The sequence below is a fragment of the Trichosurus vulpecula genome, chromosome 1 (assembly GCF_011100635.1).
Source record: "Trichosurus vulpecula isolate mTriVul1 chromosome 1, mTriVul1.pri, whole genome shotgun sequence".
NCBI lineage: Eukaryota > Metazoa > Chordata > Mammalia > Diprotodontia > Phalangeridae > Trichosurus > Trichosurus vulpecula.
Window position 1 is genome coordinate 265,655,417 of NC_050573.1, and position 26,576 is coordinate 265,681,992.

Genomic DNA, 26,576 nt, shown 5'->3' on the forward strand with positions numbered 1-26,576 from the left:
CATAGTTGGCACTTCAAAATTGCTTATTCACATCCCTTTCCCCTCCTTGTTTCATTTTATAATTTATCAAATATTAGGTTTTATATAGCATAAATCTAGCTATCAAACACTACAAAGACTTTTAAGCAATGCAGGGAGATGCAAAAGAGATTTGTTTAATCATCCTAATTGAAAAAATATGCAAGAAAGATTGTTCTCAGCCTAAGATATACAGCCGAATAGGCAGCCTGTTGACTTAGTTAAAATATGGTGTATACACATATGTGCAAGTGAGTTCAGATAAAATGAGAGAGTACACATAAGCAATGAACGAGGCTGAGAAAATAGACCTGGCTAGATCATATTTAGGAAAATGCAAAGTGCTCTCAATTATCTCAAATCCTCCATGGACACAAGATCTGATATCTTTAACACCAACAAACTTCTGGTGTTTGTACATGACTCTGAATCCTGAAATAATACAATCTTAGAAGATATGTAGCTCATAGGAAAGATGGGCAATGGGAATAAATATTTCTCACATTGACTTTGGCCCAAAAAGTGGAATAAAAGCAGTGAAGGTGTGTATGATCAGATGAGTTGGGTCAGTCATGTGGTAAGAATGAAAAACAATAAATGGACAGATTAAGTGCTACATTGATCCCTCCTATGTAATCAAAGGGTATGTAATCAAAGGGCACTTCCCACAAATGAGATGGATATTTTATGGAGGATTGATGGATGGGAAAATATGGATAGAAATCATGCAGGATGAAAAGACGTGGAAAGGTTGTGGTCTGTCATCAGTGGAGAAGGTACCATCCTGAAGAAATCATGGATCTGTTAAAGTATAGGTTTTTATTTAGTTTTTTTGTTTGTTTGATAGTTTCTGCACTCTAAATTTTCCTGATGAGTTTTTGACTATTTCTTGCAGTCATTAAAATGGAATATTGAATTCCCTTTATCCATATTCCTTAATTTAATGCCAGTAGCCAAAATGGTAGTGGTACAATAAAATAGCCTGAATGAGTAAATGAACACACTTTCCTAAGAATATAACTTACTACTGGGAGAAACTTTGGCACGAGAGAGAATAAGACTTACTAAACTATAAAAAAGTACTGAATATAATAACCAGAGTTAAAAAGAGAATTTGGACCCAGGAAAGAGAAAGGAATTTGATCTCATAGTCACACTGAATAGATCCAATCCTCTTATTTTATCCAGGCCAATCCAGCCCAACCTCTTATCTTACAGATGAGGAAACTAACACATAGAAAGAGCAAATGACTTGCCTATGGTCATATGGGTTTTTTTTGCCAGAGCAAGGCCTCAAATCCAGATCCTCTGACATCAAAATCCAGCACTTTCTTGCCTTATACAAACTGATTATAGTTAAATCATCTGCAATGAATAATTTGATTACTAATGAGAAGACTTGTAAGGGCCCAAACTATGCTCCTTCATGTGTCCCCAGGTTCCACTTAGACTTTTTGTTTTTACTAAATATTCCAAGTATTACAAGTTGAAAGGAGGGAAAGGACCATTTCCTTCTGAGCAACACCGTATGAAAATACTTTTGAACTGGACTTTGGCTTTTTGTTTTGATAGCTCCTATCAAGAAACACACATCATTTCTGGGAAACAGAGAGAGACCTAGCCACCTTTTTTTTATCGGTGTTGGGAAGTAGAAATAACAAAGTCCTTTGTTTTGGAACCTTTGATTTTGGAATAAATGCCATTCACAGCAATTCTGAAGCATCCATTCCACAGCCTTTTGGCTACCCCTCCACTAGTTCCTGAGGATATATGTAGTTTAAGCCCATCTTCTTTGCTACCTGTAATGGGGTGGCCATTTGTCTCCAAGAGACAATCTTCTTCTGTCTCACTTTGGTCATCATTTTCCTCTTTGCATTCCACACTGGGGCTGTAGTGACGAGGCTTCATTAACAGTGATTTCCTTTTGTTGACTGGAACACCTAAGGTTGGCTCTTCAGTTTTTCTCTTCTTTGCCATGGGGCAGCCATATGCAGCACTGCAGTGAGTAAAGAGAAAAAGTTAACAAAGTTAAGTCTTTTGAAATGTTTTTGTTGATGCTTTGCTTTGAAAGGCTATAATATGAGGCTACTGGAAAGTGAAACTATTTTTTTTGGAGATGCGAATAGAGGTTTAGATTCTGTTGTTGGCACTAACAAAAACAGCAGGGACAAAGCCATTGAACTGTTCTGATTCTCTTTCACTGTTACCAGTACAGTTGAAAAAAATCATCTTTAATCCTGAGTAAGCATATGTTAATCTGAGCTCTGTTTGGCACTAGACTAAATACACCCAGGGAGGGATGAGAAAAGATTTATGCTGGTTTCCTAATCCTAAGAAACAGCTAATGTGAAAAATATACCACCAGTTACACCAAATGTATCCATTATGGATAAATCAAAATATGTTAAAAATGCTTATTTGCTTGATTGGTTAGGGTGTTTGCATACCTGTGTGCCACAAAAACTGCCTATCTCTGCCCCAGTTGTGCATCCAGCTTCACAGGCACACATGTAAAGTGCTCTGACTTGAAAAGGAAGGGGTGGGGGAGCAAGTATTACATATTCATTGAACCATTGTCTAGTCACTGAAGGAAGAGTGGACTGAGTCTATACCAAAATCTCCCCTTTGATTTTCACACGTCTGGCACCCAGATCAAACAAAGAAGGGGAGGAGAAATCTGATTTGATCTGCCAAAAATGGTCAGCATTTCATCCCTATCCATGATCTCATATAGATTTATACTAAAGTACTCTCATGGCTGCCATTTGTTACATCTTGACTGAGAAATCAAATCCGAATAGGCTTCCCAATCATATCTCTATCAGACATAATGCACATCAGCTTATTGGTTATAGTTAAGTGTTTACTCTTTTTGCCGGATCCATCAGATCCAGCAATCTTAGCCAGCAGTCAGTCTTTAACATGCTAATATTTAAAGAATGTCCACTTTATGCAAAACATAGGCACTCTGACGAATTTCAGAGTAAAAGGTATACATGCAACTGGCCCTTTCAAGGTGCTGACTAACATCATAGATGGAGTCTAGTGCAGAGTCCAAAAGAAAGAGGAAACCTCAATAGTCTTCAAGATACTCCTGTTTGTGGATGACATTGTGTTAACTACACAAAGTGTAGAACTTTGCAGAAACTTCTAAAGGAATCTGCAATTAATTAAAATTTCTCAATGCAATTATCTCCTCAGGAAAAACCAAGTAGTTGAATAATACTTATTTTTGAGACTATAATATTTAGTGGGATGGATGGTGCATGGGGCAGGTTTATTATTGCAGATATCTTGTACAGATACAATGAATGGGGAATGAGATAGGACCAGAAGTAAGCAGAAACAATAGAACAGACCAGATTGCCTTTAGGAAATTGGTGGTGATTTTAAAAATCCCAAACTTCTCTCTGGAAAAAAGGTGCATCTTTCTGAACATTAGCAAGCTCCTTGCAAGTAAGAATTGTTTCCTTCTTTATATCCTTGACAACTAGCACAGTATCTGGCACATAGAACATAATAAATGTTTATTGATTGCTTGATGAATTTGTATGACAGTGAGTCACAGGATGTGTTATTCTCCAAAGAATTTTGGTTATATCCTGGAAAGACTTACATGAACTGATGAAAAGTGAATTGAGCAGAACCAGGAGACCATTGTACACAGTAACAGCAACATTGTATGATGACCAACTATGAATGACTTAGCTTTTCTCAGCAACAAAATGATCCAAGACAACTCCAAAGGACTCATGATGGAAAATGCTATTCATACCCAGAGAAAGAACTGAATGCAGTTTGAACCATGCTATTTAATTTTCCTTATTTTTGTGCTTTTCCCCTTTGGGTCTGTTTCTTCTTTCACAATATGATGAGTGTTCAAAAGTGTTTTACATATATAACCTATATCAAATTGTTTCCTGTCTTAGGGAGGGATATGGTGAGAAAGGGAGAGAGAAAATATGGAACTTCAATTGGAAAAAAATGAATGTTAAAAATTGTCTTTATGTGTAATTTGAAAAAATAAAATGTTATTTAAAATTTTGCTTATAAGGCATCCAATGGGTAGTAGAGAGGCACATAGTAAGTATGGCTAGCTCCAACATATTGCCAGTGAAGTGTTGGATAGGAAAAGAAAGAAATCTATCAAAGAGATATATGACTAGAAAAGGAGGTAAGTTGAGCATATAGAATGATTGAGGGAGAAGTAATGAATATCCCACATACTCTGCTGGATTCCACAAAGTATCATGAGAAGACTCTCCATATTGAATGTTCTTTATGTGGAGAATTCATGGGAAGGCATGGAAGTCTATGGAGTGATAAAAAAAAATACTTGGATGCTGACCTGTACCGGTGGAGGTAGAAGCATGTGGATGAGTTCAGAGATCCATCAATGTGTCCATGGAAGTATTTAGAATTTATTTAGAAATATGTATAATCCTGTCTTTTGATATCTTCTTGTAGTTTTTTTTTACTACTTTAGAAGTCAAGGGAATCCATATATATTATTCATTAAAAGGTTTTACTAGAAATTGATAATTGGGAAGGATCTCAGGGATAAGCTAATCCACCCATTACTTTATAGGAAAGCAAAGTGAGGCCTGCAGGCAGAAAGCTGTGCTTGAAAATATTTTCTTGAGGATGGAAATATAATCAATTTGTGTTTATTAATTATTGTTTCTTACTACAGTTAAATAAGAATCTTTCTTTGGATGTAACACATGTGTATTACTATGATAGCTTTTTCTTTAGTACTTTGAAAGCAATGTGAAATCAAGGAGATTGGAGGTTTATTTTGTAGCTTGCAACTTTGCTAAAGCTATTGTCTCAATTAGTTTCTTTGAAGATTCCCTAGGATTTTCTAAATAACCCACCATGTCATCAGCGAACATGGATAGTTTTGTTTACTTTGCCTATTTTCATGGCTTCTTTTAATATCTTTCTGGTTTTTTATATTGATAGCATTTCTAGAACTATATCAAATGACAGTAGGATAGTAGTATCATTGCTTACTCCTATATTTATTGGGAAAGCCTCAATAATATCCCCATTGCATATGATGCTTGCTTTTAGTTTTATATAGATACTTTTTGTTATATTTAGAATTTCTTTTTATGTATGTCCTTTTATGTATGTCTGTTTTTTTAGCATAAATGAGTATTTTTTGTCAAAGGCTTTTTTCTGAATCTATTGATATGTTCATGTGGTTTTAGAAATTTTTGTTTTTAATATGATTATGTTGATTGATTTCCTAATGTTGAACTATCTTTTCATTCTTGGTCTAAATGTAATTTGGCCATAATAAGAGATTTCTTGGATAATTCGCTGTAGTCTGACAGAATTTTATCTAAAATGTTCATTAATGATATTGGTCTGCTGCATTCCTTCTTTGCTCAATCCTCCCCAGGTTTAGGCATTAGGATTATATTTGTCTCATAAAAGGAGTTTGGCAGAATGCTTTATTTTTCAATTTTGATAATAATTTGTATAGTATTGGGATTCCTCATTCTTTAAAAGTTTCATAGAATTCTCCTGCAAATCAATCATTACCAGGAGTTTTTTTCTTCTTTGAGAGTCTCTTTACAGCTCGTTCTATTTCCTTTTCTAATATTTTATTGTTTAAGATCTCTATTTGTCATGTTTTTTAGTCTGGATATTCTTTTGTATTTTTGAAGGTAATAGGAGATAGTTTTACCAAGAGAGTGGAGAAAGAATTTAAACATGTTTGTAGGTCTAGCTGGATAGCTCTCCTAAGGAATCAAGATTCCTGCTGCATCCTAGAAGGTCCTCGGGGTAGATGATTTTAAAAAGACAATATTGCTATTGCACTGATATGTACCCTAGTGATGCATATGTCCTTTTGTATGTCAGCATATAATTATGCTTATCATTTAATAATAATAGCTAGCGTTTATACAGAGCTTTACAAAGTGTTTTGAAAATCTCGTTTTATCTTAACAATAACTCTGCTCTTATTATCCCCATTTTATACACAAGGAAACAGAGGCAGATAGGAATTAATTGACTTGCCCAGTATGATGCAGCTGGTAAGGGCCTGATGCTGGATTTGAACTCAGGTCTTCCTGACTCTAGGCCTACCATTCTATTTACTGAGCCACCTGTCTGCCTAGTTGGTGCCTATTTGTGTCAACTTTCATATTAATCACATGGCTTTTATAGTGTATTATTTTACATTTTTGAAGGGTTTGCAAAGAAGGTGGAGAATGCTTGCCTCTCTGTGGCTGTAAAAAGCAATGTCCTAGTTGTATTTGTTTTTTTTTTGCACAAGTTAAAGTTACTTTAGCTAAAAATCATTACCCCAAGTTACTATTCTTTACAATGAATTAATTCTTTTATTAGAAAAGAGGGAGAAAGATGTCCCTTTCAATGACTTTTCCTCTGGGGCACACTATTTTGGCTTTATTATGGCATTGTGGGGGAGATATTACACAAAGGCCATATTTTACATGTCACTGAAACATACGTGTCACAAAAATGCTAACATATGTTTTCATGTTTACCAAAAATCACTTCCAATGGTCTATGTCTTCTTTGCAGAATGCTGCAATGCTGATGTAAAATAAGCTCTATTTCATATATATGTATATTTATACATATATAAATATTTTTTCTGGAAGATTAGAAAACAAAAAGAGCATGGTACTTGTTGATCTAGTCAATCTCTTCAATTCTTTCTGCATCCAGAGTCCTCTAGGAAATTTAACCAAGGTGCAAATATCTTATACTCCCATATTTCATATTTATGATGCTACTTTCTCTCAATAATTCCTAAAATTATCTGTAATTTCACCTGAGAGAACCATTACAGTTATACATTGAAGAGGGCTAAAAGCTTCAAATTAATCCTTCAATGGTCAAGTTCTCTTTTAAGAACCCCATATCTGCTCAGCATCTATTTTTATTGATATGATTTAAACTTCTAACTCAAAAAGTATTGAAGAAGAGCTGCTGAGATTTGGATTTGATGTAAGGAGAAATTTCCTAACAATTAGAACTATCCAAAGAATTGGAATGAGCTGCCCTAAGATGTTTCCCTTGACTACAAGTCTTCAAACAAAGACTGGGTGACCATTGATCAGGTATGTCAGAATGCATTATGTTTGAGCTGTGTTGTTTGTTGTTCAGTCATTTCAGCCATATCCAACTCTTCATGACCCCATATGGAGTTTTATTGGTAAAGACTCTAGAGTGGTTTGCCATTTCCTTCTTCAGCTCATCTTACAGACAAGGAAACTGGGGCAAACAGGGCTAAGTGGTTTGCTCAGGGTCACACAGTTATTAAGTGTTTAAAGACACATTTGAACTCATGAAGATGAGTTTTCCTGATTACAGTCCTGGCACTCTATCTATTGTGCTACCTAGCTGTCTAAATAGTGTTTCAGATAGAAACAGGGCCCATTAAACCATATTTAAGAAACCCTAAGGGTTGTATATTGACTTAGAAAATTACCTATTAGCCCCATGTGTGTTTGATACCTTTGGACTAGAGCACTGAATGAGAGGTTAAACGACTTGTGCAATTACACACTCGTTATGCATCAGAGCCCAGACTTGAACTCAGATCTTCATGGCTCTGAGTTCAGCTCTTTACTATACCACATTACGTCTTTGTGTTGGGGTTTCGAACATGACCGAGCAGCTACCTTGCCGCAATCTATTGAAAGTCAGTCTTTGAAACAAAATGGATATAATACTAATTTTCTTACTTATCTCAGAATATATTACCTCATGGAGGTAATGAAGAAACACTTGCTAAAACTTACAGAACTATATGAGCATGAGAAATTATCTAGGTCTAGTACACACTGTGGAGATACTGCCCAACTCCCATTTCTACCGATGAATCAGGTCCCTAGAGAATGGCCACTCAATCGTCTCAGGGCTATAAAGGTGACCCTGAGTGGTTAAGGGTTAACATTCTAATGATCAGTGTGCTTTCTGCCATGATTATTGGTTATTATCCATTAGTAAGCCAGACTTAACTGGCCTTTAGGAAGGGAGATTTACTAAAGTGATATAGTGAGAACAATTAGTATTAAATATATACTGAAAAGTCTGTGACACTTTCTCATGAATATATACACAGTCCTGGAAAAAGTGGGCTCATGCTTAGAAAGCACATACAGCAAAAGGCTGACTCACATCTCTTGGAAGTCCTTTTGCTGGAATCCTTGAAACATCCCCCTCAGGTGTGGTGTAGCTGTTTTGATGGACATGAATCTTTGTGAAGCCTCCTTCATTGCATCTAGTCTATCCTTAGCTCTCAATGTAAACATTACCATGAGCTGTTCTGGAGATGTTGTTGATGCTGATAGGACACAGATAGGAAAGTGGGAGGGCTAAAATCTGTTGAAGCTCAGAAGGTTCTTTTATAGCCAAGAGTGGCAAGTAGGAAGAGGCTGAAGTTGAGGAATTCTCTCCCTGAAATCTCCCCCTCAAGCAGTTTCTTTTCAGGGGTTTGGCTGGAACACCCTTGTCTGGCTGCTGTTCACTTGAATCCCTGATTCCAACTAGCTCATTGGCTTTATCCAAGTCCCACAGGGTGTTACCAAATTACTAAACCAATCTGAACAGACTTATTCTAGCATCCAATATACCAGATATCTCTTTCAACTTTATGTCATGTTCCCATATGATAAGAGTGCCATCTATATCTTCATTCATATCATCAATACAAATAAAACAGGGTTCTGCCTTACAACATAAATTGACATAAATTAATTAATTGACACGGAGTAATGGTCATTCAGTCAGTTTTCAATCCATCTAAACATGTTATCATGTAATCCACATTTCTCCACTTTGTTGACAAGATAAGGATGAGCTGAGATTTGTAAGGATAATCAAAAAAGATTTATTAAGTTATATTTGGAGTAAGAAATCAACTTGTTTTCTATATGTCTTGGATCATTTTAAACCTTTGGCTTTCCTTTTATAAAATGGGCCCACGCTATGCTTTTTTAATTTTTCCTTGATTAGTTACCATTATTTCTGTGTTTTCTACATGAGCTTTTTGACTCTGAGATCATTAAAGAGCTCCTACACAGCCACACGAATCTTATTTTCTTCTCCACTGGAATCATTCCAGATTATATAATCAGAATGCTGTCATGGAATCATTCCTACCCCCTTTCAAACCATAGCTTTTCTATCGACTTGAAATTCACTTTTCTAAGGTTTAGGATAAATGTTTGACTACACCCAGTGTTGCCCATCTTGGACTACCCCAAGCCTAAAATGATATGTTTGCTTTTTCTTGTGGTTTACAATGCTACCATTTTTTACTATCTGATTCTTCCTTATTGGTATATGATTCCTTGCAGGATTGGGCTATAACTCAGTGGGGCCCATAGTGCTAATTAGAGGAACACGGAGGAGAAGGGAACAGTCAAGTTGTTTCTGGACTGGTAGGATATAAGAATTGCAGTGCGAACAGGTCAAGATCAAGAAGTAAACACATTAACAATGATCAACTATGATAGACTTACCTACTCCCATCAATACAATGATCCAACAGAATTCTGAAGGATTTATGATGAAAAATGCTATATACCTCCAGAGAAAGAAATGATGAATCTGAGTGCAGATTGAAGCATAACTTTTTTCACTTTATTTTTCTTGCTTTTCTATTTTTGCAACATGGCTAATATGGAAATATGTTTTACATGGTTTCACATATATAATTGATATCATGTCACTTATCTTCTCATTGGGAGAGAAGGACAAGGAGGAAATAGGAGAGAGAGAATTTGGAACTCAAAATTTAAAAAAGAATGTTAAAAATAAACAATAAATCTATTTTTAATAAAGGAAATAAGCACATTATTTATGATGTACTTATATTTTGTTTTACTTTTATTGTAAATGCATATATTTTCAAAGATTTATTCTTTACCTAGATGATTTTCAAATAATTTACCTTAACCTAATTGAAAATTAGACTTTAGCTATAGTCTTTATAATACTTCATCATGATATATATCAGTTGTAGATCTTCACAATAAAATCTAAAAACTATAAACATGATATGATGTCCTCTCTTCTGAGCTTCTAGTGATGATTTCTGCCTATATGTATATCTTGCTGCTCCCTATGCCTGGACTGCTGTTCATCTCCAGCCCTATCTCACCACCATCTCCTGCCTTTTGAAATCTTACTTACCTTTAAGATTCATTTCTAATGCCACTTTCTCTGTAAGGCCTTTTCTTATTTCGCAAAGTGGTAATCACATCCCCACCTCATTTCCTGTAAACTCACATAGCATTTTGTTTATGCCCCTCTTGGACACTTAGGTATTAATTGATATTATTGTTTTTGTGTTTATCTCTATCCCCCTTAGAATGCTAAGAGGTTCATGAGGGCAGGGACTAGGAAGTACCTAAATCTCTCTCAGGACTTGATTCAGTTTTATGCACTTAAAAGTTTTAGGATCTTCATTAATTTCTCAGGACAGTTACCCTTTCTTTCCAGAGGACAAAGTTCAGGAAGATAGAAATTCCTTATAGTACTTATGATCACAACTTTAATTTTTTTCTAATAAAAATCATGGCAACACAGAACATTAGAACTGGAAATAAAACAATTGTTTTAGATTTTTTTAAAAACTTTGTGACATACCCATTTATAGAAATAAGTTCACCTATAGTCTATGAAAGAATAAACCTATAATTTTGGCTTCTTTTGTTATTCTCGCAGATTCACAATCTAAGAGATTTTGTTGCTACTTATCAGTGATTGGCTTGCTGTCATGAAACACTGATTTAAATAGCAAAGATCTTTTGTTAAGAATATAAAGTTCATGGTATGGAAGTTTTTTTTTTCCTAAATCTCAGCGGTAATAGATGCTATTTCCTCACTTAATTTGGCTTAAGTTTTAAGAACAAGGGAAGTAGTTTGCATAATGTCTTTAATGAGTAGAGTTTTAAAAAAAGAAATAGCCTACTTAACTAAAAATACCCATTTCACAGCATCACACTGAACAATTTTAAAGAAGAGGCTAAATGTAGTCAAGACAACAACCAAGTATAAGGCTAGCAGTTATAGAATTCAGCGAAAATTTTAAATTGTAAATGAAGCAGTTCCCTAGCTTTGGATTGAATATGAAGGTGTTTTTTTTTTGTTGTTGTTGTTTGTTTGTTTGTTTTTTTTACTACACTCAGATAGAATATTAGCTTTTAAGGGTCTTTTTTCCCCCCTGCAGAAAAAGTTATGGATTTTCACTGATCCATACACACTTTGTCCCTTGTGACAATATCCATTTGTAAAATAGCTGGGGGAAGAGCAAAGTTAACTAAATGTTAACTTCCCTCTTCATAACTGCTCTATTACTGTGGAGGGGACCACCATCCTCCCAGTCACCCAGGCTCACAAACCTAGATGTCATCATCCTCCATTTTTGATTCTCTCTCAGCCCCTACCCCCATATACAGTGGTATGTTTTATTGTTGACTCCCCCTGCCCCCGCCCATGTAGGCATAGAAAGTTGGTTTAAGCTGATTCTAGCATACTCCTTCTACCCAATTTGTTGCCAAGTTCTGCTGATCCTACCCTTCATAATATTTCTTGCATATGCTACCTTCTCTCCTCTGGCACTGCCACCACTCTGGTGCAGGTCATCATTCCCTAACCTATTGCAAAGTCCTGCTGGTTGGTGTGCTTATCTTAAATCCCTCTCCATTCCAATCTCTCTTCCACTCAGTTTTCAAATTGATCCTCCTGAAGCACAGGTCTGACTATATCATCTCCCTATTCAAAAAGCTTTGGTGATTCTTTATTATCTGTAGAATCCAATATAAATTTTTTTGTCTGGCTTTTAAAGCCCTTAATAACCTGGCCCATTCCTACCTTTCCAATCTTCTTAGATATTACTCCTTTCCACGTATTTCACAATCCAGTGACATTGGCCTTCTTGTGGTTCAAATAGGACACTCCATTCCCTGACTATATATTTTCACTGGCTGTTTTCCATGCAAGGAATGCTCTCCTCCTCACCTGTTTCCTGGCTTCCTTCAAGTCTCACCTATAGTTCTACCTTCTGCAAGAAGACTTTAGTAGTCATTCTTAATCTTTATGCCTTCTTTCTGAAACTCCCTTGAATTTATCTTGAATATATTTTGTTTGTACGTTGTTGTTTGCATGTCATCTCCTCCAGTAGAGTGTGAGGTCCTCGAGAGGAGACTCTGTTTTTGCCTAACTTTGTATCCCCAGTGTTTAGTCTGGTGCCTGGCACATAATGAGCACTTGACAAATGCTAGTTGACTAACATGTTGAAGAAAAAGTATATTAAAACCAGTACCATACTTTGTATTTTTAGTCTAGTCTGCCAGAAGCAATTATATTTAATTTAGCATTGATCTATATTGAAGCCCTTTCTACATTGGAGAGAGACATGTACAAACTGGCTTATTTCCCTTACCACACCTTCCATCAAGACTCTGCCTCAAGAAAATTTAAAATAACATTTATGGGAATTTTTGACAAGGAAATCATAATGATATATAAAAATAGAGTTTGGGTTAATATTCAAGAACTGCCAAATAACCAAATTGAGATTTTAAACATGTTTTCACATACATAAGAGTTAAAATAGTCACATTGTTCACATGACCTGGCTCATAATAGTTTAATAAATATTTATTGATTGATTAATTAGTTGAACAAACCCACTATAGAATATGGACTCCAGGAATTAAATTGGCCTGTAGGCATCCTTATAGGAAACATGGTTTTATTAAAACAAACAAACACCTATTATCCAAACAGCATAGTTCTCTGCTTTTAAGTTAGAGATATGGACAAATGAAAAATGAGTATCAGATATCATGTGAGCTTTAGTAGATTCACATCTACCCAAATTGTATTTGTGATCTTCCTGTTGCCATTACTAAAATGTAGTCTATGGTCTTATCATAGAATAATTTATTTATTGGGAAAATTGTTGCTGCACATTGATAATCTAGAAATACTACAGAACATTACAGCTATGTTAAAGGATCCAATGTGATATATGGACATGAACAATTTTCCTGATGATAGGAATCATTTGAATCATACAGTTTACCCATTTATTTTGACTAAATAAGCTAAATATGACTGCAAGACACTCCAACTTCTAACTCGATGCACTTCTCCATACCTGGAAGGCTCCCTCTCCATCTAAATCTACTACCTTTACTGGCTTCCTTCAAGTACCAACTACAAACCCAACTTCTACAAGAAGACTTTTCTCAACCTTTCTTAATTCTAGAATGGCTTCCCTTCTTTGATCATTTTCTTTGTATCCTGTATAAAGCTTGTTTGTACATTTGTGGTTACTTCTTGTCTCCCCCATCAGATTGTGAGTTCCTTGAGCTCAGGGACTGTCTTTAATTTTTTTTATATCCCCAGCATTTAGCATCATACCTGGCATGTAGTCGGTGCTTAATAAATGCTTGTTTACTCAAGAGAGCCCCTGTGCATTCAGTCACAGTCCTTGGCCTCAAGGAGCTTAGAATTTTGGTGGTAAGCGTAAGACATGTACTCATAATTATGATATCAGACAGAATGTGGTATGGGCAAAGGAGAGATCTGGATGAAATAATATTAGAAATTTGAAGAGGGAAAAATCATTTTCAGTTGGGAAAATGAGAAGGCTTCCCGGAGAAGCTGGAACCTAAGTTGGTTTTTGAAGGAAAGGAGGCTCTAGGATCAAAGATTTAGGCCTGTAAGGGATCTTAGAGATTATCCAATCCAATTTCCTGGGAAGTCAAGGGAAGTTAAGTAACTTGTCTAAAGGCCTGGAAGGGAACAAGCATTTATTAAGCACCTGTAATATGCTAAATAAGGTACTATACTATCCATGGAGGAAATTGAGTTGGACACAGGTTAAGAGATTTGGTCAAAGTTACACAGCTAATAAGTGACTGAGGCTGGATTTGAACCCAGGTCTTCTTAACTTCAGACCCAGGGCTCTATCCACTGTACCACCTAGCTGTCTCAGTAGCAAGTATAAGAGGTAGAATTTGAGCCCATATTCAAGAGACTATCTGCAACAGATAGAGATGAAGGAAGGGGGAGTTCATTGCAGCTAGAGTTGGGGAATGGAGGTAGGCACTGGAGAAAGGAGAGGGAAGGGTGAGTTTCATTAGGCTGCAACATAAAATATGAAGGGTAGTAATGTGGAGGGTAGTAATGTGAGGGATAGTAATGTGAGGGGTACTAAAGCTGGAAAAGAAAAGTAGGGGGTTGGAACCAGAATGTGGAATGCTTGAGAGCTAGGATAAAGAATTTATATTTTATTTGGTAAATTGTAGTAGCAACTGAAAGATTTTGCATATAGAAGTAATTTAGGAGGTTTTAATTGGGAACCAGTGTGAAGTATGAATTAGATAGGAGATACTGGAGAATGGAAGACCAATTTGGTTATTTCAACTGTAAAAGCAAGAGGTGATGAGGGTCTGAACTAAGGTAGGTGGTTGATGCGGGAGTTGAAAGAGGGAATGGATGTGAGAGAATAAGTAGATCTTAGCAAGTGAATGGATAGGAAGTGAAAAGGTTGAGCAAGAAAATATTTTAAGCCTGGATGACTAAGAAGGAAAATATCAAGAAAAAAAAAAGGATTATCTTAATGAGCTTAATGAAATAGAATCACATTTTTCATAGTGGTAAAGTACCTTGGAAATTTTGGATAAAATTGTCTTTTCTTAAAATTGATGCAGAAATTTAAACCAAAAATGATTATTTCATGCTTAAACCTTTCATTCTTTACATTTAGCCACAGTGAGTAGAATTTTTCAGTTTAAGTGACTGACTTCACATATAATATAGTAGCAATAAAAGGTGATCATTCATTTTGCATGGTCATTGTACATATTAAATGATATCATATTTTCTTGTAAATATATTCCTCCTGTGAATACACAGTCTTGAAGAATAAAGTAAGGAATTTTAACTTTGTACCTTCATATAATACTTTTTTCTGCTTTGATTTAGCAATAATGCTAAAAATAGTGGTTTTTCCAAACAGAATAAACTTTGTAGTTTCAAAATTTAACTTTAAGAAAAGTGTACAAGTGTACTTGCCTTCATACTCCTAGGTTGGGTCCCCAGAGATAGGGTAATACTCCAGGTTCTAGGGTATTTTGGGGGTCTGTACTCCTAAAATCATATCTCATAAGCCCTCACCAGTGGGATTGCCATTATCAGTCAGCCATTAGACACAGCTCAAAGTAAAAGCATTTACAAGATGGAATAGTGATAACGGTAGCTACAAAACATTACTCCTAGAAACCTGTAGTATACTTCGCTGCAAATATATTTCTATTATAATATGATATATATGTATATATATGTGTGTGTATATGTGTGTGTGTGTGTGTGTGTGAAAATATATAAGCAGTGGGAAACTTTACAACAGCTGCCTAGTCTTTTCCTGGGCCAAAGATAGTCCACAAACTTTAAAAAAGAGGGAATTGGGGCAGCTAGGTGGCACAGTGAGTAGAGTACTGGCCCTGAAGTCAGAAGGACCTGAGTTCAAATCTGGCCTCGGACACTTGACACATTCACTAGCTGTGTGACCTTGGGCAAGTCACTTAACCCCAGTTGTCAAGGGAAAGATATTGGGAGATCAGCATAAGTGTATTGATAGAATGACGAGATGTATGAAGCAGTATAGCATAATGAATAGAGAACTGGTCCTGAAGCCAGCAAAACCCAAATTCAAGTGTTGCCCCTAATTCTGTTTGCTCTGTGATCCTGGGCAAGTATTTCTGAGAAGGTGTTGACCTGGATTAGTACAGGGAGCTCCTTATACCAATGGAATCAGAAGACTGTTCCCTATTCCCCTAAACCTATCACTGAATACAATTTGACTAGATTGTGCTTAGCTTGCTAATAAAGGCAGTTATTTGGAAAGATGAGTTAATCACTCAGATTTGCCAGAAGAACAATTACTTGTTATTATGGAAAATGGTGAAGCTTTATTTTATTTGGGGTGTATTATTGAACTTCTTTGCAATGTTTCATTTTAGCAGACCAATGGTCCATTGTCTTCTTTGTTGTCTTGGTCTTAATGAAAATGTCCTTGTTTATTTGAACAGTAGGACACAATGAATCAAGTAAGGATATTTTTTTCTATCAAGAGAGTTTGACTTGGAAAAATTCAGTATGGTGACAGATAAGTATATGAGTAAAAACCATCTTAATTTGGGGTTTCTTTTTTTGAGAAGAATATAAAATTTCATTCATCCTCTTGTTCAGTTAAGAGCAGAGAACAGAAAATTCTGAATGCAACAATAATAAAAAAATGTACTTGAGTTGTATACCTCCTGTATAGCTAAGTGAGAGTCAGGGAGAGAAGGTAAAAGAGAAATAACATGGTAAAGAGAAAGACTGAATATAGACAAAAACAGAAAGACAAGCAGAGAATAGGAAAGGTGTAGAAAACTAGAGAATGGAAAAGACAGTCACAAAAAGAGAGACAGAAATATTATGCAAAGATTAAACAGGGATACAAAAAGACAAAATGGAAATAGTACACACAGAAAAAAGAAACGGAAACCAAGAGAGACAGACAGAATGGGACAACTTTAATGAAATTAATGTACTCATATTGTGGCTTTTTAGGATGTCATAGCTAAAGATTTTTCAAATAATGTTTAATTTTTACAACAATGGGAATAAATGAAGATATAATCTCTTAGTGCATATTTATAGGCTATATCTAGCTTAGAGTATGAGTTGCCTGTTTTTGAACTAAACTATAGTATTAAGACTTACATGTAAACGTTGAAAACATCTGAATATATTAAAATGTTCAATTTGTAATACCTCCCTTAATCCTTTTCAACTTCATGTTAAAATACCTGAGAGGAGACAATATTGTGCTTGAAAAATGGAAAAAGCATCATGTTAAAATATGCAAATAAAACTACTGATTTATGCTTATGTGTTGAATATATGTATATAACATGCATATGTGAGAGAGTTGGGCAATGAGGTCATGGACTTGACAAACGTGGATTGAGATTCAACTATGAATTGCATTGACCATGTGATCATATGCAACTCATACAATCTCTTTAAGCTTCACTTTCTCCTTGTGTAAAATGAGAATAAAAATATTTGTCAGGAAATTGCTTTGTAAAACGTAACTTATCAATGGGTGTTATGATTATGATTACCTATATACACAGGTGAGAGGTAACTCGGCATGGTGGATAGAGAGGGGTCTTCTGAGTAAGGACCTAGATTTATGTTCAACCTCTAATACCTATTCAGTTGCATGACTGCACAAATCCAGTTTCCTTTGCTGGATCTTCCTCCATGTCATGCTCACCAATAGTGAGTATTTCCAAGGCTCTGATCTAAGCCCTCTTCTCTTTTCTCTCTAGTCTATCTCACAACATGATTTCATCAGCTCCTGTGAGTCCAATTATCATTTCTATGTAATTGATTCTCAGATTTTTTTATACAGCATTAAACTCTCTTCTGACCTCTAATCTCATATCACCAACTGCCTCTTGTACATCTGATTTTCTATAGGCATTTTAAATTCAAGATATCCAAAACAGAACTCATTATCTTTTATCCCAAACTCTCCCCTCTTATGAACTCCTCCATTACTTCTCCCAGTTACCAAGGCTCACAACGTTGGTGTTTTTCTTGACTGCTCATGGAACTCATTCCAAATATTCAATCTGTTTGCAAGTCTTGACATTTTTGTCTTCATAACCCTTGTCCCCATTTCTCCATTCACACAGCTACCACTTTGGTGCAATCCCTCATTCACTCATAGAAGGATTATTGCTCTAGCCACGGGTTGTCATTCCATCATGTCTTTCCCCCGTCAGTTCATCCTTCACTTAGTTGACAAAGTGAACTTTCTAAACATAGGTCTGACAGTGTCACTCTGCTACTTCGTAGCCTCCAGCGTGGCTCTAGATTGAGTCTTGAGACAAATATAAAATCTTGTTTGTCCTTTTAAATTTTTTTGTGGCCTAACTCCTTCCTACTTTTCTAGTCTTTTTATACTTTATTCCGCTCTATGTACTATTCGCTCCAGGGTTACCATTCCATACCCACACTACTCCATTTCCCAACTGGCTGTTCCTTATACCTGGAACACTCTCCCTTATCACCACTGCCTCTTGACTCCCTTGGCTTCCTTCAAAGCTGAGCTCAAATTCTACTTTCTGCAAGAGGCCTTTCTGCTAGTTCCTTTCTCTGAGATGACCTTCCACTTACACAGCAAATATTTTTCTGTGCATAGCTGTTTGTTTGTGGTCTCCCTCATTAGAATGTGAGCTCCTTGCCTCTGGGTCCAGTTCTGCCTGTCTTTATGTCCCTAGCACTTGGCACTTAGCATAGGAGGTGCTTAAGAAATGCTTATTGACTTCCTGATAACCTCTCAATGCCCCTGAGAGTCTCTAGGCCTAGAAGTTACAGAACAGTTGAAGGAGGTCCCTCCGCTAATGAAATAACAGCTCTGGAACAAATAATCAAATTAAAACATAGATACTTAGATACATGAGAAATCTTAGATACTGCACCTTCATTCCTAAGCAATAGCTTGCTTATCTCGGTACTCCTTGCATTGTGGTTACTTGGCTTTTAAGTAATTTATATACTTGAATATTTGTTGCTACCTGCTATCTGCAGTGGAACTCCTGCCCAGTCTTTTTTCATCAATGAAGCTAACCCTGAGCCACTTTCCCACTTTTGGTGAGAGTTTCTAAGTTCTGTAGTTGGACCCAGTATTACCTTGAAAACAGGCCAGCCCTCACAGACTTTGCTCTGTCCCTCTTCCCTATACATCCTCAGAGAGGCTCAGGCTACCACAGCATTATTGCAGATATGTTATGTTTCAACTAGGCCTTGGGAATTTTACTTCAAAAATCATAATTTTTAAGTTGACTAGAAGATATATTATAGTTTCCAAATAAGGGACTTATTAACAAACATCTGCAATTTACCTAAATTGGTAAGCTGGGAAACATATGTACTTGGATTTCCCTACTTTTTGGCTATGTAGACCAAAACATTTTCCATAAGTCTGTTTAAAGTATAGGAATAAAAGTCCAGTTTATTAAGTCAGGGTATTATAATAAAGGCTAGAGGCAACCAAGTCTTAAGTTAGACACTTCATCTGGGTATCTAATTTTCATTCATCCAAGACTTTTAAGGATCTAAGAATCACACAACTGTGACTAATATGGAAATATTTTTACATGATAGCACATGTATAATCTGTATGAAATCACCTACAACTTTCCAAAGAGGGGAGGGGAAAGAGGAAGGGAGAAAAATTTGGAACTCAAAATCTTATAAAAATGAATTCTAAAAATTTTCTTGACATGTAGCTGGGGGAAAAATAAAATACTATTAAACTTTTCAAAAGAGGAAAAAAAATCTAAGAATCACAGTTTTAGAGCATTTATAAGTATTAATTTAACTGAGATATTTGTCCTTTGAGCCGGGAGCTGACGAATTATTGTAAGGTCAGAACCACATCCATATTGACATTTTCTCTACAAATTAAACAAGAAGATGTGATGAACTCGAAGCAAAATGAAAATGATTCACTTGTTCATAAGATGATATTATCCTTGCAAATGCAAATAAAGGTGTTAGTGGATTTTGTTTCATTGTGCTGTCAAAGGCAATAAGAAACAGATTTTCTGAGGATCCTTAGTCATTTTTGGTACTTACGGTGAACCTAAATAGAAGGTCTACCATGAAGAGAGTTTCATGAGTCAATATTGATTCAGAGGATGAAGAAGTAGAAAAAGTCTATGATCCTCCAAAGGAAACTCAATTAAATTTAACAGAGATTTATTAAATGCTTACTACATGCAAGGAACTGCACTAGGAATTGAGCATACAAACACAATAATTGTTGTAAATGGTCCTTACCCTTGAGAATTAATATGTATTTATTAGTGAGCCAATATGTAATTATTAGTGACTCCAATATAGAGTGGGGCATAGAGGATGATAACAACAAAAGCTTCAGTAAGTCTGTGATCTCATTCATGTGGACATTCCTTCCATTACTGTAGATAGCTACTATGCCATGCCTTCTCATTCTGTGCAATTCTTGTTCATATCCTCTAACAGATACTCCATAGAGGAGCCACTTAGTCTGCTAGAAGACTCTCTTAAGTCTTTCTGCATTCTATAATGCTAGTAAAGGCTAATGAAGCCTTCAGGCTGTTCGATTATTCCTTAGTCTTTCTTTGCAGACCATTCTGTTCACCTTTTCTGAGAATGTAAGCGTAGGCACTGTCCCACTTTTGTGTCCTTAGCACCTAGTACGATGTCAACTTCTGTCACTTAATAGGTACTTAATAAATGCTTGTTGATTGATTATTTAATTTCTCAGTGTTATCCCTTATACCAATTAATATAAATAGGCCACCATTAGAGTTTACTGCACCTGACTTCTGTCCATCATGTATCATTTTAATTGCCCTTTGGGTCACCCACAATATTGATATTTCAGGGCTTGAAGTGTTTCCAGATTTGCAAAAATAAAGCATCATTGGGAGAATATATATGATATATGTATGTATACATATGTAAGTGTTATATATACATATGTCTTTATATATGTGTATATGCATGATATATAATGTAAGATATGTGTGTGTGAGGGACTAGCCTGTCCTTGTTAAAAACAATGTACAATTTTCCAAATTTTCCAGTCAATTCTCTTCTTATGACACAGACTCTCTAGCCACCCTTTCTTGTGTGCTGACTGACTGGCTGTTCTTTCACTTCTAACAGCCTTGGCCCCCCATCACATATTCATGGTGGCAGAGTTAGAGGTGGAATATTCCTTGCTCTCCATTGCTAATTCTAGATTCTTCTTCTACCACCATCACTTAGTAACCTCTTCTCCTTTGAGGTTCATTCGGAACATACTTGTCTCTCAACCAAGATTATGGTAGCTATATGAGTTCAGTGCCTAGATCATGGTCTATCTTTCCTCTCCAACTCCTACTCTTACACTAGGGGATTTCAACATACATATTGATACTTAATAAGCTAACTTTCTAATTCCTTATTTTATTCATTTCCCATGACCTACTTCTTTTCCCCACCTCAGCTATAGACAGAGATTGTCATGAATTTGGTCTTGCCATTACCCATAAGTGTATCCATTTCCATGTTCATGAGCTCTGAAATAGCTTTATCTGATGATAATCATTTGTCATTCTGTCTTTGTCATTTCAATCATTTGTCATTTCCACTCTCTGCTTTACAAACCCTAAACTTATTCTTTATCTTCATCAAGATCTCTAATCTCTCTACTCAGGTCCATGCCTCTGCACTGGCTACACTCTCCTTTTTCCCTCTCCGTGACCCCTTAGGGAGCCAGTTTAATTCTACATTATCCTCTACTCTCAAGTCTCTTGACCTCTTATCCTGCTTAGCCCGACCAAAATCCATCCTTGAATTATTTCCACCATCTTCTGCCTTCACTTCTATTCACATGCTGTTGAACAAAGCTAGAGAAAATAACAAAACCATGCTGACTGAGTCTAGTATAAATTGTGTTACATAATCTCAAATGTGTGCTCTCCTTATGGGACATTATTCCACTCACCACAACACCTTTCCCCAAACCTTTATGTTCCTTCTTAAACCTCCTGTCATTCCCTCTTCACTCACTCCCTTAGCTGAGAGAACCTTACCTCATATTTCACTGAAAAAATTAGGACCGTTTGCAGAGAGCTCCCTCTTCTCTCCTTATCATTCAGATGCCTTCCTCACTATTGCTTCACCTCTATCTCACATGAAGAGGTGGCCATTCTCCTTGCCAAGACAAACTCCTCTACACATATAATTGAACCCATTTTATCCCATCTCCTCCAGAAGCTTGACTTCTCATTCCCACTTTCTCAATAATCTTCAGTCTCTCCATGCCAACTGGCTACATCATTGCTACTCATGGACACTCCTATGTATCATCTATCCTTAAAAAAATCCTTTTGATCTGTGAATCCCTGGTAGCTATTGTCCTATATTTCTCCTACCTTCTATGGCTAAATTCCCTCAGAAAGCTGTCTGTAATTGGTACCTCCACTTCTTTTCTTCTCATTCCCTTTTTAATTCTACAGTCTGTCTTTTGACTCCATGAAATTTCTTTCTCCAAACCTGCTGATCTTTTAATTGCCAGATCTTGTGGCCTTTTCTTATTCTGCTTCCTTCTTGACTTCTTTGTAACCTTTGAAACTATTGGTCACCATCTTTTCCTGGATATTCTTTTGTCTCTAGTTTTTTTGGGACACTGATCACTCCTGGTTCTCCTCCTACCAGTTTTATAACTCCATCTGGCATTGCTGGATCTTCACCTAGGGGGTATCTGATAATCATGGGTCTGTGCCTTATACCCCTCATCCCTGAGGCTCTGTCCTGGGCCCTCTTCTTTTTCTCACTCTATACCATAGGTTTCCTAAGTGGGTGATAGTGCCCCCTGGAGGGTGCTGGAATAATCTAGGGGGTGGTAGTAACTTTGGGTGCAATTGGGGGGTCATTGAATAAAAATAAGGGGGTGGTGGAAGCATAGATAAAGAAGAGAAGAAAAGAAAATTTTGAAAAACCCATTCATGCATGTTTCACCTGTTGTTTAATAAAGTTAAAGTCATAGCAATTACATTATTTTCCAAATAAACACACAAAATGCAAGTTATAATTGATCCACATATTTTATGATTTAGCAATACCGGCCTCCTTGTTTTCTTGCATGAGACAATCCATCTCTCAAGTTTGCATATTTTCCCACTCACAATTCTTTACTTCCTCATCTCCATCTTCTGGCTCCTCTGGCTTACCTCAAGTCTCAACTAAAATCCCACCTTCTATAAGAAGCCTTTCCTATTTCCCTTTATTGCTAGTACCTTCCTTCTGAGATTGCCTCCAATTGATCCTGCCCATAGCTTGTTTGTACATAGCTGTACATATTGTCTTCCTCATTAGATTGCAAGCTCCTTGAAGGCCGAGACTGTTTTCTACCTTTCTTTGTATTCCCAGTGCTTAAGACAGTGCCTGGCACATAGTGCTGAATAAATGCTTCTTGATTGATTTACTTAACCCCAACAGCAAATAAAAATATGCTGGAAAATTTGGTTCAGAATTTTTAAAAAAGAGACCAAAGATTCACAGGCTATTCAGAATGCTTCTACCTATAGAGAATTAATACTTGTGCAAGAAGAGTCAGAAGACACTAGACACAGCAAGTAACATGTTGTTATTCGGTCATTTCCAGTCATGTCAGACTTTTTGTAACCACATTTAGGGCTTTCTTGGCAAAGATATTGGAGTGGTTTGCCATTTCCTATTCCAGTTTACTTTACAGATGAAAAAGCTAAGGCAAATAGAGTTAAGTGACTCAGCCAAGGTCACACAACTAATAAGTGAGGCCAGATTTGAACTGAGGAAGATAAGTTTTCTTGCCTCCAGACCCACCGCACCAGCTAGCTGCCTGGCAAGCAACTTATATATAACATAACAAAGAATTATAATGGACAGGAAATAACAAGCAACTGATGTGGAGGTTGTTTCCCTAATCAGCTGTCTCTTTGCAGTGATTCCAACAATTAATTAGAGCAAAAGGCAAATTCAATACCAAGTTAGAAGAAAGAGTAAAGATGAGAAGACAATGCATGCGATCGCAACAACTCAACCTGACATATTCAAATGAGCTATTAGTACTAAAAAAATGGGAAATGATTAAAGGTAAACATATTAATTCTGATTATTACCATTTACAACAAAAATATTACTAAGGTAAAGCAGTAACCATAATGAAAAGCCTATTGGAAAGCCAGAAACCAACCTAGTTTGCAAACACTTGATGTCCTTGCAAAGTAGAGAGACATGGCTTCTAAATACAATATCAATTTAGAGTATAAATTATTTTGTGAAACACTATGTTTAAGAGTAGTGGAAGATTATGAGAAATATTACCTCACAAAACAGCAAAAAGCTTTGAAAGAGAAAAAATGTGTCTCTAAAAAGCTTGGTTTGTGATTTAACTAAGCCAGCTCATCTCAAGAGCATTTAGAGGTGAATGTAAGAAGAAGGAAAATAGGGAAAAGGAAATGGGTTTTTCTGCATTTCTATGGTGATTTATTTTCATTAATTAGAGACAATAGAACTACCACTTTTGGATGCTAATGCATCAGTGCTATACTCTGCAGCAGAACTGGTACTTGAGAAGATGAAGTAGGCAAAAGTAAAAGAAACAGAATACACACAGAAGAAATTCATGTTCCAGGCAACACAATTTAGAAAACACAGAGTCAATTTAGGATATCTCAAAGAGGGGAAGATACCAAACAACTGAGAGTGGGGGAAGGGGAAGCAAGAACAAGATTATTACCCCTCCAAAAAGTAGTTAAAATACATCAGAACTACCGACCCATATATCTTCTTTTTAATCCATATAATGTCTTTATAAGAACAATCTGAATGTGCACCAAAGGTATTCTTGATGAAAACATATTAAAGGGATAGATATGTTTTCACCAGTCATTAATTACATACAGGTGATCACCACTTCCCAGTTGTGCCTACAAGGTAAGATCTCCCCGAGTTTTATGTTGATTCTCAAGTATTTGACTGGATAGAGAAACATTGATCCTTAAATTTTCTTCTTTGACAAGGTAATTTTCATGCTTATAGTAAAACCACATAAGATTCCTAGATGGACCCAATAGAGATAACTTTGTTCAATGATTCTTTGAGTTAGGCTATCATGAAAGGCACAAAACTCAAGTATGTATATTTACCAAAGGTGTTCACCACTGTCAAGGAAGATGTCAGTGTCCAGATGGAAGGATTCCCTATAGATGGTATAGATGGTGAGTTGGATGGACAGCCCATTTAGTTAGTCCATCAGGACACATGTCTTAGGCAGGCACTGCAGATGGACAATGAGCTGACACCAGGATTTGATATAAGGAAGAAAACAGGCTGGATAGCACTCTAGAAATTGCCATTGTTTTTAAGGACTCATTACTGTTTCCTTACACAAAAACCTATCTTTTTAATACCATTATTTTCCTGGTGATGTTTTATGGCTAAACATCCCAGAATACTAGAATCTCTGAAGAATCTGAATTGTGGATGACCCAAAGGATAAAGGAGAGATGCATGGTGAGCACAGGCAAAATCAGAATTCTGACTCTGGCACTTAATACATGTATGACTTTGGCCCAGTCACTTCACCTGTCTGGGCCTCAATTTCCTCATCTGTGAAATGCAGGAATTGAACCAGATGACCTTTAATGTCCTTTCTGGCTCTTTTTTTCCCAGAGAATGCATTCTGCTGTAATATGGTGGAAGGAATGGAATATAGAGCTATTTTAATGTTCACATTAAAATCTGATGTTGATTTGCCATTTCCCTTTTTCCTTTGGCATATTTATAAGTACATTTTAAAGGAAAACCTGTAATCAAAGGTAGAGCATAAAACAGATGAATTTTCTACCTTTAATTATATTAATTTTTCAATTGCCTGGATTCCCTTGGATTGTATTTCCTTCATTCTTTTTAGTTTCTTTATAATCAGTAAACTTTGGTTTCTGACCTTCTGTCATCATATAATTTCTGTCAATAGACTCTACTGATTTTATCAATAATGTTTTTTTTACTTTAAAAAACATTTCTATTTGCTTATCTAAAGGTGGGACTTTCTATCTCCACTCAATTTAATATATACGTAGAAGGCCTAAGCAACTGGATTGAATCAGTCAATTATTAAAACTAGGTGTGAACAATTTCTTAATAAATTTGGCAGAAGTGAAGTGCTTTGAACATTGGATGAAGACAGGTAAGCCACACAAGAAATGTCTTATGAGAAGCCAAAAGAATCAATCAAATTTCTAAACCTACATATAACACAGAAAGCCACTTCAAAATCATTCATTTCAGCAGTAGGCCAGTTGAGGGGTGGTTGAATCCCACGGTGAAGTACTCCTGGGTGGGAATTGACTTTTTTTGAGGGGGAGGGGAGTTGAAAGGCTCAAATTTCTTTTCTTTTCTTTTTCTTTTCTCACTCCATTATTCATACAACAACCTTGCAAATTATAAAAGTCTAGAACATTTGGAGTGTCCACTGAAGCAGGATAACAGTGTCCCAAGAGCATTGCTGACTGATGGGAGTGTCCTATATAAGGAGCTGAGAGACACATAGAGGACAAACTAGGTACATTGAAGAAAGGCAGTTTGAGAACCCTTGGAGATGACCAGAGTGTTATACCCAAGTGAGAATTCAGGAGGAGTCATGAAGGGAGGAAAAAAAACTTTCAGCAAACAAGAACTGTGAGTTTATCTTTTGGACATATGTGCTATCTAATTTGAGCCCACTTTTCCCAGGACCCTTACATGTGTGAGGGAAGGGTGTGCCCTTCCTCTTTTTTTTGGAGGAAAGGAATTTTTCTATAACAACTATCCTTGCTATGCTTTCTCAGCTAATCACTTTTTAAAAGCTAATCAAATTCTACCAGTTGATTGTAATGGGGCATTCATCAGATGGGGGCTTATGATAA

General features: G+C 36.3%; 1 protein-coding gene across 4 annotated transcripts in view; it reads right to left on the bottom strand.

The window, feature by feature from the left end:
- ST18 (ST18 C2H2C-type zinc finger transcription factor) overlaps positions 1-2,014 on the bottom strand; it is a 92,373-nt gene extending 90,359 nt beyond the window's left edge. For 3 of the 4 annotated variants that reach the window (XM_036761436.1, XM_036761422.1, XM_036761431.1), the window contains exon 1: positions 1,818-2,006. In XM_036761436.1, coding sequence (XP_036617331.1) covers positions 1,818-1,995 — 178 coding nt within the window. In that variant the 5' untranslated portion in view covers positions 1,996-2,006. Of the gene's footprint in view, positions 1-1,817 lie in introns of all 4 variants that reach the window. The other variant, XM_036761415.1, reaches the window with a different exon arrangement.
- Positions 2,015-26,576: the final 24,562 nt, after the last annotated feature.